Source organism: Mirounga leonina, unplaced genomic scaffold (genome assembly GCF_011800145.1).
Source record: "Mirounga leonina isolate KUSES-001 unplaced genomic scaffold, KU_Mleo_1.0 Mir_104, whole genome shotgun sequence".
Classification (NCBI taxonomy): domain Eukaryota; kingdom Metazoa; phylum Chordata; class Mammalia; order Carnivora; family Phocidae; genus Mirounga; species Mirounga leonina.
In genome coordinates, this window is record NW_023270231.1 from 7,155,831 (window position 1) to 7,171,620 (window position 15,790).

Here is a 15,790-nt window from a genome sequence, read left to right on the forward strand (position 1 = left end):
TAAACAACTAGAATTATTCATGAGTTTAACTATATAATAGTTAAACTAAATCAAATCAGAAAATATTTTTTGAGCAAGTATGGTGTATATGGCACCATACTAGGTATTGAAACATACAAACATGGTAATACCTATGATAATAATTGTGAACAATTATAAAACAAGAACAAAAATTACATTTGCAGAGTGTTTAATCCACTGACACATTCTCATTTGATGTTGTTATTGGATTCCAAATGCTAATACTGCATTTCTTATTCTTTTTCACTTTAGGGATCACCACTGTTTTAACCATGACCACATTAAGCATCAGTGCCCGGCACTCCTTGCCAAAAGTGTCGTATGCAACCGCTATGGATTGGTTCATAGCTGTTTGCTTTGCTTTCGTCTTCTCAGCTCTTATTGAGTTCGCGGCTGTCAACTACTTTACCAATCTTCAGACACAGAAGGCCAAAAGGAGGGCACAGATTGCAGCCTCACCCCCAGTGACAATATCAAAAGCCAGCGAACCGTTGGAAGCTGAGATTGTTTTGGTAATTGTTTACTTTTCTAATGTTACCCATCAATATAGGAAAAGGCAGCCTAACAGTGATCACAAACAACTAAATAGTCCAAAAGTACTATTAGTTGAGTACAAGTTACATAATTCTGATTTTAAGACCAACTTCTTTTCCTACTTCATAGCAAAAAAACAAGCAATAATCCTTCATTTATCTTTGCTCTAAACTTTTGGCATTCTTCTTTTATCATCCTCACTGGTACTAGCAGATTCTGAGCTCTCAGAGAAGATGAGAACATTCTTCTCAGCCTTTAGATGTTTCCTTTGAACAGGTTTACTTATACCAACTAGGGAGAATAAAGTGAAAAAAAAAAAAAGTTCCTAATGAGGCTTCAGAGTCTGAGGGAAATAAACAGGGACTCCTATAGAATGGATTTGTTAGAAATCTGCTTGCTACTTCATTCCATGAAGGCAAGATGTGAATATTAGGTTCTACGAATGCTGAATCATAAGCCCGGTTTTTGATTTTCATGAAAACACTCATGTTCACATTTGTATATTAAATACATGTATCTTAAAGTGTTTTTATTCAAAGACTTATAATCAGTGATAAATAGCTATAAAATTAAGAAAAAAAGTTTCCCATCCAGTGATCCAGACTAATTACCTCTGCTTACAAATCAAAAACAGTATCTTGGAGAGGGAAGATGTTATTTACTAGTCGGTAGAAAAACTAGGAATTGATCGCAGAAGTCCAATACACACAGATTTACAGAGGCAGAGACTATCCCCTCTCCAACAATCCTCAAAGGCTGATATATAAAAGAGTGCACACCACAAGATAAAACATTTTCAGAATGTGAGGTCATTCCCAAAATTCTTCCCTTGACCTAATGATGTTTTCTTTATATATGTGTATTTTTAAAGGCCGTAAAAATATAAATTTTATAGCAAAAGGATGATAGTCTGAAGACTCAATCCAAAACACTTGAAAATAATTTTTTTCAGAAAATGTTTTTGAGAATTAGTTTATGTTGGTAAAAATAAAAGTTATTATGTTATAAGCCATCTGTATTAATATGGGTATATAATCAACATATTGCCCAGTGGTCACATATCACCTTAACATATATCTATAAATGAAGAATTCATATTTATCAGAATGCAGTTTAACAGTTTCCTTCCAGAAATGCAGTAAAATTGAAAAGAGAAATTCATGAGAAACAAGATAAAAAAATAAGTCCAATGATTTTGAATATGTTCATTGATCTGATATTGAGATAAAAAGAAAGACCAACTTCCTTACTTCAACTTTTTTGAAATATGTATTCCTGAGAGAAATATGATTTCAAATCCTTGGAGAAAGCAGAGAGTTAGTATTCTCTTTGTCTTTTATTTTAAAGATATAATTTATTAATAAGATGGAATTTAAGATCTCAGGTCTTCATATAGCTATCTTCCACAATTCTAAAATAGTAACATATAATGAGCAGGTCCTTTGGGAAGCTAGATTAAAAAATGCATTTAAATCATCTCAAAGTACTTTTTTCTTGCAAGTTGACTTTTTTCTTATGAAAAATTTTATTTCTAAACCTGGCTTCACTTGAAACATTTTAAGGCATTGAAAAGCAGCATTTTGTTTCTGAAAGGGTAGGTCAAAGCATAAAAATAAAAACCAAAATAAGCAAACTTAACAATACAAACCTTGTAGGTACCAAAAATAAATATAGATGATTACAAAGAACATTTTCATTTTATTTATTCATGTCAAACCTTGGCAATTTGTTTTATATAATGTAAAGGAACAAACATAAATTATACATTTGCAATTTATACAACACAATGTATATATTATGATTGCTAGGCCATTTTTTCTTTCAAATACCATGACATTTAAAAAGGCCTATTCAGTTGTCATCAAAATAATGTTATTTGAGTAAGTTGGACATTGAAATAGCAAACCAATGTGGTGAGGTTGAAATAAAATTAAGTGCTTAGATGTTTCATGTGATTCTAAGTTATATTTTAATGTCCTAATTGCTTTTCACAAGAAACTACTTAGAATGAATATGGGACAAAGTTTATCACTTTGATTTTGGCCTTGAAATTTAATATAATAAAGACAAAGAAATTCAGGAGTTTTAAATCTAATACTCAAACCCAAAGAGACATCTAAAACTAAATCCTCAGAAGCGCTTGGTTTACTAATGATCTTTCTGTTTTAAGGCATTTGGAACTAGATACCGGGTTTTTTTGTTGTTGTTTTTTGTTTTAGATTTTGAGAACAAATTACCCACAGCTTCTTTCCTGCTTATATGGTACCTTTCCTTATTGCTTTTATCTGGTATGCTGTCTTGGCATTAGAGAGTTATTCTTATCTTCATGTATCATAAATTAATATGTGTCTGGGGTATACTTACTCTGCGTGTGAGACCAAGTTTGGACCTCAATCACTTTTTGGATGTTTTGCTAGTTTCCTTGTTATTTTAAAGGTCTAAACTCTCATTACTATGTTCCTAAGAATGAATTCCCCCCACCCATCGACACATCCAATGTGGCTTTCCTTTTTCACAGGAGATGTGACATTCTTGGTAAATCATCTACAAACAAAATTGGCCAAAATTTCATTCGTCAGGACAATAATTATATTTATACTGATTACATTGTTTATTCACTATTTTTTTTTTCCTTTTCATCCGGCATCCATGTAGTGAGTAGCTATGACTTCAATGAATTATTCATACTATAAGCACTTGTTAGGTGCGCTTATGTTCCATATCCTTTGCAGAATGCTGGGGATACATTAGTGTGTCGCATCAGTATGGCCTCTTCCCTCACTAGCTTCTTGCTGAACAGGAAGAAAGACAAACCAATGAGCCATAACAGTACACTATGATAAAGGCTGTGGTTAGAGATGTATAGTGGTTAAAGACGAGCCATGCAAGAGTACTGAACACAGCCTGGAGGGATCATCATTCTGGAGGAAGTGTTTCCTCAGCTGAGAACAGAAGGATTAGCCTGGTCCTGTTCTGGAAACACTAAGTCAGTTGCTAGCAACCTGGAAATAGAGAGGGAAATAAGACATATCCTTTCTATATTCCCTTTCAAGGTTGGGATGATCTGCTGGGTCATTATCATGTTGCCTTCCACCTATGTAGAGAGATATGAAGCATAGAATACTGAAAGATTTACTTCCCATTTCCAAATATTGCCGAGATTTCTTTGAAGACTGTCATTACTCTGTAGAACTAAGGGCTGAATTAAGCCCATCAGAGACTGAGTCCCTTCACCATGGTTGTGCTATTTCATAACTTACAGAGAGGGTAGGGTGGATTAGATAAGGGGTGTAGGTGGTTAGTTCTTTCCCCATACCTTCTATCAAATCCCCATCCAGTATTCCCTTCTTTACCCTCCAAACATTCCAATATGGTTTCTAGACATGTACTTAGCACCACAGACCCACCAGATTGCTGCCAATAAGCTGCTTCTTTATAGAAATTCTGGAATTGTCTCTGTCCCAATTCTACCAGCTATTATTTAGATGCAAGAAAATTTGATTTGAAATTCTTATTTCCTCCACAATAATTAATATAATAGTTTTTTAAAAAATATTAAGTACTAAGTATTTTCAAATTTATATTTAGTGCCCTTGTTTGCTGGTTCTAAAACCAGGTGCTTTGTTTGTCCATTGGATAATGCAGCCATGGTTAGAATATCTCTCTTGAGAGGTAACCCATTGCCCCCTCTTCTTTAACATATTAGACTCACTGAATGTTGTATAAAAATTGCTTTAAGTACTTTACAAATGTCTTATATTTACATCAAATAATTGATTGTCATAAAGTCCAGTTTGACTCAAAGTACCTTTGCAATATGGCATTACTTAAAACAAAGCAATGCTCTATAAATACCCAAAGTAGGATGGCATTCAGCAGCAGGGGAGCCCTGGAAAAATTCAAAACCACAGGCGTTCCACTCAAAACAGTGACAGCCCCAAGCTGAGCCCTCATCTGGACTCTGACAAAAACCTATTTTACCATCAGCTGAAGCTGCCGGGGTTACAATAGAACAGGCGGGGTCTGATGCAAACCTGTATCTTGAATGGCTTGCAAAATTGGCTTTCTTTTCACTTCAGAAATTCAATGTGATTCTTCTAGATTGGGGTCCAGTTTCCTGTACTGCCAATTCCCAATTATGCAGGAGCTGATTATCCAGCATGTAGGTTAGCCAGGCCTCTTGCATTTCCTTGAACATATCATATTTGCTGCCTGCTGGAAACACCCCCAATTGCTGTTGGACAGTGAGATATCTGTAACTCTAAGCCAGTGATACTCAGTGGTAGGTGACTTTTCTCCCCAGAGAATATTTGGCAATGTCTGGAGATATTTTTGGTTGTCACAACTTGGGGGGGGGGAGATGCTACAGGCATCTTGTGGGTAGAAGTAGAACCCAGGGATGCTGCTCAACATCCTATGATGTACAGGACAATCCTCCACAACAAAAAAGTATCCTACCCAAAATGTCAATAGTTCTGTGTTTGAGAAACCATGCCCTGAACCTTAAAGCTGATGGGAAGAAACCATAATAATTATTAAGAGTGTGATCTTAACATCCGAGAGTTATTACATCAGACACTGCCAGTTACTGCGTGAGCTTCCCACTCAAGCCTTCATTTGCTCATCTTTAAAATGAAAATAAAAATTTTATATTTTATAGTTTTTTTTCTAGGAATAGGCAAAATAATGCATGCAAAATGCTGTGTAGTGCTTGTCAATTGTAAGCATTTATATATGGTACTTGTAATATGAAACAATACACTAAAATATAATGTAAAATAATCATCAAAATTTTTATTTTCTTCTCCTTGCCTGATTACTCTAAGAAATCCTGGAAATGTTTATATTTTCATTCATTTGTTGATTCAGCATATGCTTATCAAGCACATACTATGTTCTGTGCACTGACTAGGCACTGTGGAACACTTATACTTGAAAATAATATGCCCTCTACCAATAAGGAGATTTCATGTCAGGAAAGGAGATAAGGTGCAACAGAAATAATATTTACAAGGAAGAATGTGATAACTGCTGAACAAATTATAACACCTAAGTAGGCAAAAAAGTGTTCTCTTCCTAGTATATCTATGATATATATTATATATATCTAATGTCCATCTATCTTATCTATAAATTTATACCTTACATTTTCTTTCTCAAATTCTTAAAGAAAAGAAAAACTTATAGAGAAAGTAATAATCTTCCCTAGCTTTAAAGATGGGAACTACATATAGCAGGTAAGTAGTATATATGGAATTGCAATCGAGGGCTTTCTGACTCTCTTGTCCTCTCTTAACTCTTACTCAACCCTCCATAGAGACTGTTTGGAAAAGTAGATGAGGAAAGGGTGAATCCTGTGGTAGGGGATCTTTCATTCCAGCCTAGTGCTATTAAATTTTTCATGGTATTTTTGAGTGATGTTGCTGAACTCTGGACAAGGGTCATTTGGTAATTCTTATTAAGTCATGTGTGACATTGTGACAATGCCAAAAGATTGACAATTAACTTTTTTCCCCCACAGCTCTAAAGAGGGGAAGATAAAACAATGCCCTACATCTTTATGGTAGATTATGTTTTATAATTACTTTTTTGTCTCAACGAACTTTTTCATGTCTGCCCTCTTTCTCCTTAAAAAAAGAAATAAACACAGGGGATGCATGCTATTAAAAATCATGAGTTTAGAAAGAGTATCTGCTCCACAGGCTTGCCCTCATTTTACTCCATCATGATCCTTAGAAATTTTACTAAAGTAAAATATTTTAATATTCCATGTATCTGGGAGGAGGATAACTCTTTTTGGAAAATGAAACAGTAACACATTTTGCTCTTTCAGGTGGAGAATATTTCAATAACATTGTTAATGGCTGAAAATTCAAATCAGAGTCTGAGATACATGATAGAAACTCTGGAAAGAAGGTGCTATGTTTATTCTCTAAGACAGGCAGCGTGCACTGAGACCAAAATATCACTACTCTGGTCCTATCCACATGCTGACTCGTGACTCTGGGCACAGCAGTCCTTAGCTGTCACATGTTTTTAGTAGGAAGTGCCACTTATTTCCTAAGATCAGCAGACTGAGGCCTCTACTATTTTAAATTATCTTCTACCTTCTATCTTCTTTATTTAATTATGTCAAGAGACCCTAGCACAATCCTGGGCCAACACATAACAAGTAAAGGTATTCTTTCCTTGCAACTCACCACGGTCATAAGAAATCAGAGACTCATTTGTGTTTTCAATGAAGAGGGAGATTTTCCCATGGCCTCTAAATGCATACTGGGCTTGAACTCTCAATGATGACTATTATTATTTAGATACTCAGTAAATTCCATGACAAATCAAATAGCAAAATTCGAAAGGGGAATACAGAGAGAAGAGGTTCTTGGAATCTCTGTTTCTCGCACTCCAAATGTCACCACATCGGCAGGTCATTCTGGTCCTGTGGCTCAGCCGGCACAGGGGAGGTGGCTGTCTCATCCTGTTTCTGCGGGGTTGCTGGCTAAAGCCACGGGAGTCTGCCCATGTGAGTAACATACCCTGCCAGGCATCAAAGTGGTGATTTTGTTGCCAGGGAGAAAACAAGGCAGTTTTACAAGAGCAGAGATAATGTACAGCAAGTGTTTGAAGGCAGAGACCCAGCAAGGGCAACCTGGTCACAAGGAGAGCGACTATTACAGGATATAGACAAGAAAAGATACAAATCAGAGCAAGGTCCTCTAGTCTCCACAGTATGAAAGGAGTCTAAAGCAAACAGAATTAGAGTCTCTGAACTACACCCAGTACTTTAGAGTGAAGACAAGAAAATGTGGGGATGATGAAACAAGCATTGCATTTGACCAGGGTAGTTTATTACTAGCTGTGTGACTACGGGCGAGGCATTTCCAGCTCCACTCTCTGGACTTAGCCTTTTCACCTAACAATTAATGTGCTAAATATCCTTTTCAGGACTAAAAATTGTTGTCTTATGATTTCTAATGATAAAAAGGAACATATAATAATTCTGACAATTCTGAGGTCAGTAAATGAATCATATTTTGGTGACTTAGGATGGAGGGAGATGAGACCAGTGGAGAAGTTCTGAATGGGAAGCAGAAAGCGCTCAATATAGAACTTCTGGGCTTAAGAGGCAGTTGTATTTCAAGGGATGAACAGTCATCCCACTCAATTTAAGGGTATTGACACTTTGTCACTGGTTTTCACATAAATGAGCACCTTAATATTTTTTGTTGCTGTTATCTCAGCTGGTTCAAATATATGAACCTGTGAAGATGAGGATGTAGGCTAGAAGAACGATATCAACTAACTGAACTGTTATATTTTCTTGTATTAATTATTTGTCCATATATTCCAAATTTAAATGCCCTCTCATTGCCCACACACATTGCCCTATAGGCTTATGCATCACCGGTGAGGAGAAGGGGGTGGATAAGCCTATGCAACCTGGTTCATTTCTTCCTAATGGCCCAGTGGTCAACACAGTTTCTGGGACGTGGAATATGCTTGGCATCAATTGCTGATGTATGAGATTATAGGATGTTGGATGGCTGCAAATCATTTTTTTAAATTTGTTTTACCACTTCCTTGGAAAAGTAGCACCATCAAATACTAAGAATTTGCTAATATTAAAAAAAGGAATTTGCTAATATTTTATCTTACATAGTAAGTAGTCAATAAATATCTGTTCATGGTGAAAAAGTGAACAACTAAGTGATCTCTAGTCTTTTACCTAGGCTGAATATTTATGTCTTTTCCCTACAGCATCCTGATTCCAAGTATCATCTGAAGAAAAGAATCACCTCTCTGACTTTGCCGATAGTTCCATCCCCTGAGGCCAGCAAAGTCCTCACCAGAGCTCCTATCTTACAATCAACACCTGTCACACCCCCACCACTCTCTCCAGCCTTTGGAGGCACCAGTAAAATAGACCAGTATTCTCGGATTCTCTTCCCAGTTGCATTTGCAGGATTTAACCTTGTATACTGGGTAGTTTATCTTTCCAAAGACACGATGGAAGTGAGCAGCAGTGTTGAATAGCTTGAAGCCAGGACAACTTGTATTCTGTAAGTTCTCATTTTCTGAAATTTTTTAAATAGCATTAACACTTGTATAGATGCTTTTCTGAACACTGAAAATCTGTAACACATAGCTTTGAGTAAGCACGTCTGGGCCAAAAAGCACTAATGTTACTCCTCAAAACTGTAAGCTGAAGGTTGTTGAAAAATATGACTTTTCTGTATGTTAGAGAAAAAATTGGTAAGAGAATAAGATGGACTCAAGATGAATTTGCCAATCTTTGTCCTTCATTGTTCAATATTTTAATTGTCACTGTGAATAGCATTTACCACAAAGAAGATAAAATAAGAAATGCTGACACTTCCAAAGGTTGCCTTAAACTATGTTTATTTCGGCTTAGTTGTCAAAGAGAGCAAAATATAAATAGTCTAAATATTTATCAGTAGGTTAATACCAGTATGTTGGAGGCCCTTATGCTAATAAAATAGTTTTCAGTATCAAGCCTGTATTGAGCTTAGCCATTTGTTGTGATGCTATTTTACCTCAATAAGTAAATGAATAAATAAATAAGTATGCATATGTACATAGCTTTAGTTGGACTGCAATACAGTGCTGTTTTATCTCAGTAGGCTCTTCTTTCAAAATAATATGCTCATCATAATCCCATGAAATTGTAGAAAAAATTGTAACTATAATGAAGACTTGTTCTATTATGACTGTGGCTATATCTCATATTTTCTACGTTTCTATGTATACCACTAAAGAAAACAACAATAAACATGGTTCTCTCTGTTTAATAAAGCTAGGGAGAAGACTTTTCTTAAGCATGAAGAAATGAAGAGACTACCTCTACTCAATGTTAGTGTCCCTGGTGATTCTGACAAGTAGAAGGTACAGGACAGGTGGGCTCAGTCACCTCACTCTAAACAAGGAGTCGAGTTTATATTCAGAATCAATCTTTCATCTCCTTCCTGCTCACTCAACACACTTTCAATTATAAGATGAATACAGTCTGAGTATCCAATAAATAACATGGTAACTATAGTATAACACTGTACTGTATAATTGAAGTTTCGTAAGAGAGAACTTAACTGTTCTCAAGAAAAAAAAATTAAAAAGGTAAATATGTGAGGTAATGGATATGTTAATTGACTAACTCAGTGAGGGGAATCATTTCCTAATGTATTCATATATCAAATCATCACATTGTACACTTTAAGTACCTTACAATTTTGTCAATTATACCTCAATAAAGCTGAAAAATAAATGAATGAGATTACTTTTCTCTCTTTCTGCTATCCCCGCTCTTCCTGATGCTGACTCTAGCCATGTTTCTCCCACATAGAATAAATAGTCTTAGGGAAACAGGAACAAGGCATAGGAAAAAGCATGTAGTGTGGTTTGTCCAAATTGATAAACCCTTCATTAGCTGTTGTTGGGCCTTAAATATCATTGAGGTCACCCTGAGCTATGAATCCAGAAAGAAATATTTTGAGATTACTACTCTTGACTTAATCCAGAAAAATGCAAAAATTCTACAGCCCAACAAATTAGAGGGTAATTAAAATAGCGTTTTGCTAAGGGCGAGGAGACCGAGAGCTCCATCCAATGTCTCTATGAATTAGCTCCCTGACCAAATCTTGGTCTCTGGGAGACTTCCTTGTATTCTCAGCTATAGGATGAGAGGGATTGATCAGATGCCCTTTAGAGTCCTTCCATTTTGAACTATTTATAGTTGTTTCATTACTATTCTTTTCTATGTAAATTAAATGAGTCTAATACAGGGCCTGCTTCCGTTTTAGGGAGTATATTAAATATTAGGCAAGTGTTATCATCTTTTTTTTTATTCTTATGTTAATTCCCATACATTACATCATTAGTTTTAGATGAAGTGTTCCATGATTCATTGTTTGTGCATAACACCCAGTGCTCCATGCAGAATGTGCCCTCCTCAATACCCACCACCAGGCTAACCCATCCTCCCACCCCCCTCCCCTCTAGAACCCTCAGTTTGTTTTTCAGAGTCCATCGTCTCTCATGGTTCATCTACCCCTCCAATTTACCCCGCTTCATTCTTCCCCTCCTGCTACCTTCTTCTTCTTCTTTTTTTTTTCTTAACATATATTGCATTATTTGTTTCAGAGGTACAGATCTGAGATTCAACAGTCTTGCACAATTCACAGTGCTTACCAGAGCACATACCCTCCCCAGTGTCTTGCACAATTCACAGTGCTTACCAGAGCACATACCCACCCAGTCACCCCATCCCTCCCACTCCACCCCCCACTCCAGCAACCCTCAGTTTGTTTCCTGCAATTAAGAATTCCTCATATCAGTGAGGTCATATGATACATGTCTTTCTCTGTTTGACTTCTTTCACTCAACACAATACCCACCAGTTCCATCCACATCGTTGCAAATGGCAAGATCTCATTCCTTTTGATGGCTGCATAATATTCCATTGTATATATATACCACCTCTTCTTTATCCATTCATCTGTTGATGGACATATTGGCTCTTTCCACAGTTTGGCTATTGTGGACATTGCTGCTATAAACATCGGGGTGCACGTACCCCTTCGGATCCCTGCTTTTGTATCTTTGGGGTAAATACCCAGTAGTGCAATTGCTGGATCATATGGTAGCTCTATTTTCAACTTTTTAAGGAACCTCCATACAGTTTTCCAGAGTGGCTGCACCAGCTTGCATTCCCACCAACAGTGTAGGAGGGTTCCCCTTTCTCCGCATCCCCGCCAACATCTGTCGTTTCCTGACTTGTTAATTTTAGCCATTCTGACTGGTGTGAGGTGGTATCTCATTGAGGTTTTGATTTGGATTTTCCTGATGCCGAGCGATATTGAGCACTTTTTCATGTGTCTGTTGGCCATTTGGATGTCTTCTTTGGAAAAATGTATGTTCATGTCTTCTGCCCATTTCTTGATTGGATTCTTTGTTCTTTGGGTGTTGAGTTTGATGAGTTCTTTATAGATTTTGGATACTAGCCCTTTATCTGATATGTCATTTGCAAATATCTTCTCCCATTCTGTCGGTTGTCTTTTGGTTTTGTTGACTGTTTCTTTTGCTTTGCAAAAGCTTTTTACCTTGATGAGGTCCCAATAGTTCATTTTTGCCCTTGCTTCCCTTGCCTTTGGCGATGTTTCTAGGAAGAAGTTGCTTCGGCTGAGGTCGAAGAGGTTGCTGCCTGTGTTCTCCTTTAGGATTTTGATGGACTCCTGTCTCACATTGAGGTCTTTCAACCATTTGGAGTCTATTTTTGTGTGTGGTGTAAGGAAATGGTCCAGTTTCATTCTTCTGCATGTGGCTGTCCAATTTTCCCAACACCATTTGTTGAAGAGTCTGTCTTTTTTCCATTGGACATTCTTCCCTGCTTTGTCAAAGATTAGTTGACCATAGAGTTGAGGGTCCATTTCTGGGCTCTCTATTCTGTTCCATTGATCTATGTATCTGTTTTTGTGCCAGTACCATGCTGTCTTGATGATGACAGCTTTGTAATAGAGCTGAAAGTCCGGAATTGTGATGCTGCCGGCTTTGCTTTTCTTTTTCAACATTCCTCTGGCTATGCGGGGTCTTTTCTGGTTCCATACAAATTTTAGGATTATTTGTTCCATTTCTTTGAAAAAAGTGGATGGTATTTTGATGGGGATTTCATTGAATGTGTAGATAGCTCCACGTAGCATTGACATCTTCACAATATTTGTTCTTCCAATCCATGAGCATGGAACGTTTTTCCATTTCTTTGTGTCTTCCTCAATTTCTTTCATGAGTATTTTATAGTTTTCTGAGTACAGATCCTTTGTCTCTTTGGTTAGATTTATTCCTAGGTATCTTATGGTTTTGGGTGCAATTGTAAATGGGATCGACTCCTTAATTGCTCTTTCTTCTGTCTTGTTGTTGGTGTATAGGAATGCCACTGACTTCTGTGCATTGATTTTATATCCTGCCACTTGACTGAATTCCTGTATGAGTTCTAGCAGTTTTGGGGTGGAATCTTTGGGGTTTTCCACATAAAGTATCATATCATCTGCAAAGAGTGAGAGTTTGACTTCTTCTTTGCCAATTTGGATGCCTTTGATTTCTTTTTGTTGTCTGATTGCTGTGGCTAGGACTTCCAATACTATGTTGAATAGCAGTGGTGATAGTGGACATCCCTGCCGCGTCTCTGACCTTAGGGGGAAAGCTCTCAGTTTTTCCCCATTGAGAATGATATTCGCTGTAGGTTTTTCATAGATGGCTTTTATGATATTGAGGTATGTACCCCTATCCCTATACTCTGAAGAGTTTTGATCAAGAAAGGATGCTATACTTTGTCAAAGCTTTTTCTGCATCTATTGAGAGGATCATATGATTCTTGTTCTTTCTTTTGTTAATGTATTGTATCACATTGATTGATTTGCGGATGTTGAACCAACCTTGCAGCCCAGGGATAAATCCCACTTGGTCATGGTGAATAATCCTTTTAATGTACTGTTGGATCCTATTGGCTAGTATTTTGGTGAGAAGTGTTATCATCTTATATGCTATGTTACATTTAATCTTCCTCACAAACTGGTAAAGTATATACTACTATTATCTTCCATTTAAAGATGAGAAACCAAGATACAGAGAAGATAACTCATGTTCTTCAAAAGCAAGTGGCACTCAGGTGGCAAAGCTGAGAATCACACCCAGGCAGTGTCAATTCATAGCTTGTTCACTTAACCATAACCATACTTATCCTCATAGAACCCATTGTGACTCTATTTTTTAATCCCCTCCAGAATTCTCTCATCTTCTCTTTCATTTCCTGTAATAATTTTCCTGGTGTTCTGACATCCTTCCCGCCCCTTCCTCGGCATTCATTCTACATTTCACTGCAAAAGACATTACTTTCAGTCAACATTTATGCTTAGAGCTGAAACAGGTAAGTGAAACCAGTTTATTGGCATTAGATTTCTCCTCAATAAAAGGATCTTGAAAAAACTCATAAAATTATAAAACTTCTGAATTTCTAAGTATTCTAGAGAATACTATTCAATGTATGTCATGGAATGGTGATAGAGGTTAACTGAAAATAAAACAGTTTTCCTAGTCAAATAATTTGGGAAGAGATGTTGAATCAGAGTAAAATAGGTTTTGTTTCTGCTGGACCTCTCAAAGCCTTTATTATGCTTATGTGCACGATGATTCTCTCATAGTTTGCTATCATATTTAACATTTCCCAAATCCACATGGCCATAAGTATTATTTTGCAGGGAGGAAATGTTGGGACTAGTATTCGCCAGAAAAGGTGGTGAAACACTACCTTAATATTATTTGAACTATCCCTTCCATAACCACACATGAATAGAATAAGTAAGGAATTGAATCTGAATGGTGACATGACTTACCCCAGCCAACACAAATTAGGATTGTGTAAAACAGAAACCAGATTATGTATTTTAATAAAGAGAACTCAATATAGAAGGAACTGATAAACAAGCAACACAGAGATAGTAACTATAGGAGTAGACACCAAAATAAATCTGATAGGGTTCACAGAGCCTAAAACGTTAGGCAAGCGGCTTTATAGAGCTGGACTCAGTCATCTGAAGAGAGGATATCACCTGAATGGTGAGAGTAGCTCAGCAGCTCAGAGAAGGAAACCCCAGAGGTGGGAATCAGACCTCCAAGGACAGGGTACCACATGGCTGATGGTGGAATCACAGGTAATCAGAAGAGGGGTGCCTTGGCGCTGGGTCTCAGACCTCTGTGGTCTGTCCACATGATGCTAGGATCTCAGCTGTGTGCAGGAGAACACTTGCACATTTGGAATCAGACTTGCAAGGAAGAGGTGTTGCTTGACGGAAACCAATAACCCTGGGAAGGCACAATGAGGCTGGATCTGGGAATGCCAAACACTGGAGACTGGAATCAACTGTTTTCACAAGGTGAAGGGTAACATTAAAAGGCAAAGTAAGTCAACAAAAAGGAAAACGTTCTTTTCCCTTTCCCTTTCTACATGCTCTCTAAGCTTCCTCGGTGCCTTCTATTGGAATAACCTGACAGTGGAAGAGAAGAAATGAAAACTAAACAGTCCCAGCTCCAGCATCACAAAATAGAGTATGGAAGGTTGGATTTGGAGGTGACAGATAAATGCTTAATACCTGACAAACTTCACCCCGTCAGTTATTTGGTACCATACATTCACTTCTGTGCATATGTATACTGTCTCACAACAATAAGATGCAATTATCCTTCATACAAACAAAATGCTCTCAGCATTTGTCCAAAAAATCCAAACAGCCATCAAAACCATCATATCCATTTCTAGGCAAGAATCACAGCATCCATTTCTGAGTGATGACATGTAATCTTCTAATATAATCATGGTCCCATTTGAATAATCTGTTTCCCAAAGATTGTAAGCCTGTCTATGATGAAAATACCTTTCTATAGAACAGTAAGGGAATAGGAGAAGGGAGATAAAAAAAAAAAAAACTATTTACTCAACATATACTCAAATATAATATATACATATAATATATAATACTCAAATATAACCCAATTTGTTGAAATTTGTTTAAATACCCATGTGAACTTTACAGAAAGACAGAGCTCTTTATATGTCTATGAAAATAATAGCTAGTAAGGAATAAAATGCACATACCCTCTATAGTCCCCATATGTGTAATGAATTACATGAGTGTAGTTGATATAAATAACTTCCTTCTTCTACTACCCTTTTCTTTCAGCCTATCAACTGTTTGATTTACAATTCTTTACATGACAGAATTACTGAAGGGTCTTAACCGAAGAGCAGGATAGTCATCTCACATCCAGGAAGGTGGATTGCTTCCATTACTAAGACTGTCTTAGAGGGGTGCCTGGGTGGCTCAGTCGGTTGAGCATCTGACTCTTGATTTCCGCTCAGGTCATTATTTCAGAATCCTGACATCCAGCCTCACACTGAGTCCCCCATCCGGCTCCGTGCTCAGTGAGGAGTCTGCTTGTCCCTCTCCTTCCTCCTCTGCTTCTCCCCCTACTCACATGCGCAGGCATGTGCTTATTCTCTCAAATAAAAATCTTTAAAAAAAAAAAGTCATAGAAAACCTTAGAGTTCTAAGCACAGTAAAGTCCTCTCAGATGTCACCATACAAGTTTTAGCCTCACTTTCCTTCCCAATTAATGTTTTTCTCATGAGAGACATGGCCAATGTAAGATTTTGAATTACATTGTAATTCTA

General features: G+C 37.1%; 1 protein-coding gene across 1 annotated transcript in view; it reads left to right on the forward strand.

Moving 5' to 3' along the window:
* GABRA6 (gamma-aminobutyric acid type A receptor subunit alpha6) overlaps nucleotides 1–8,589 on the forward strand; it is a 13,339-nt gene extending 4,750 nt beyond the window's left edge. Inside the window, exons 8-9 of the mRNA XM_035012414.1 lie at nucleotides 274–533; nucleotides 8,314–8,589. Coding sequence (XP_034868305.1) covers nucleotides 274–533; nucleotides 8,314–8,589 — 536 coding nt within the window. The remainder of the gene's footprint in view (nucleotides 1–273; nucleotides 534–8,313) is intronic.
* Nucleotides 8,590–15,790: the final 7,201 nt, after the last annotated feature.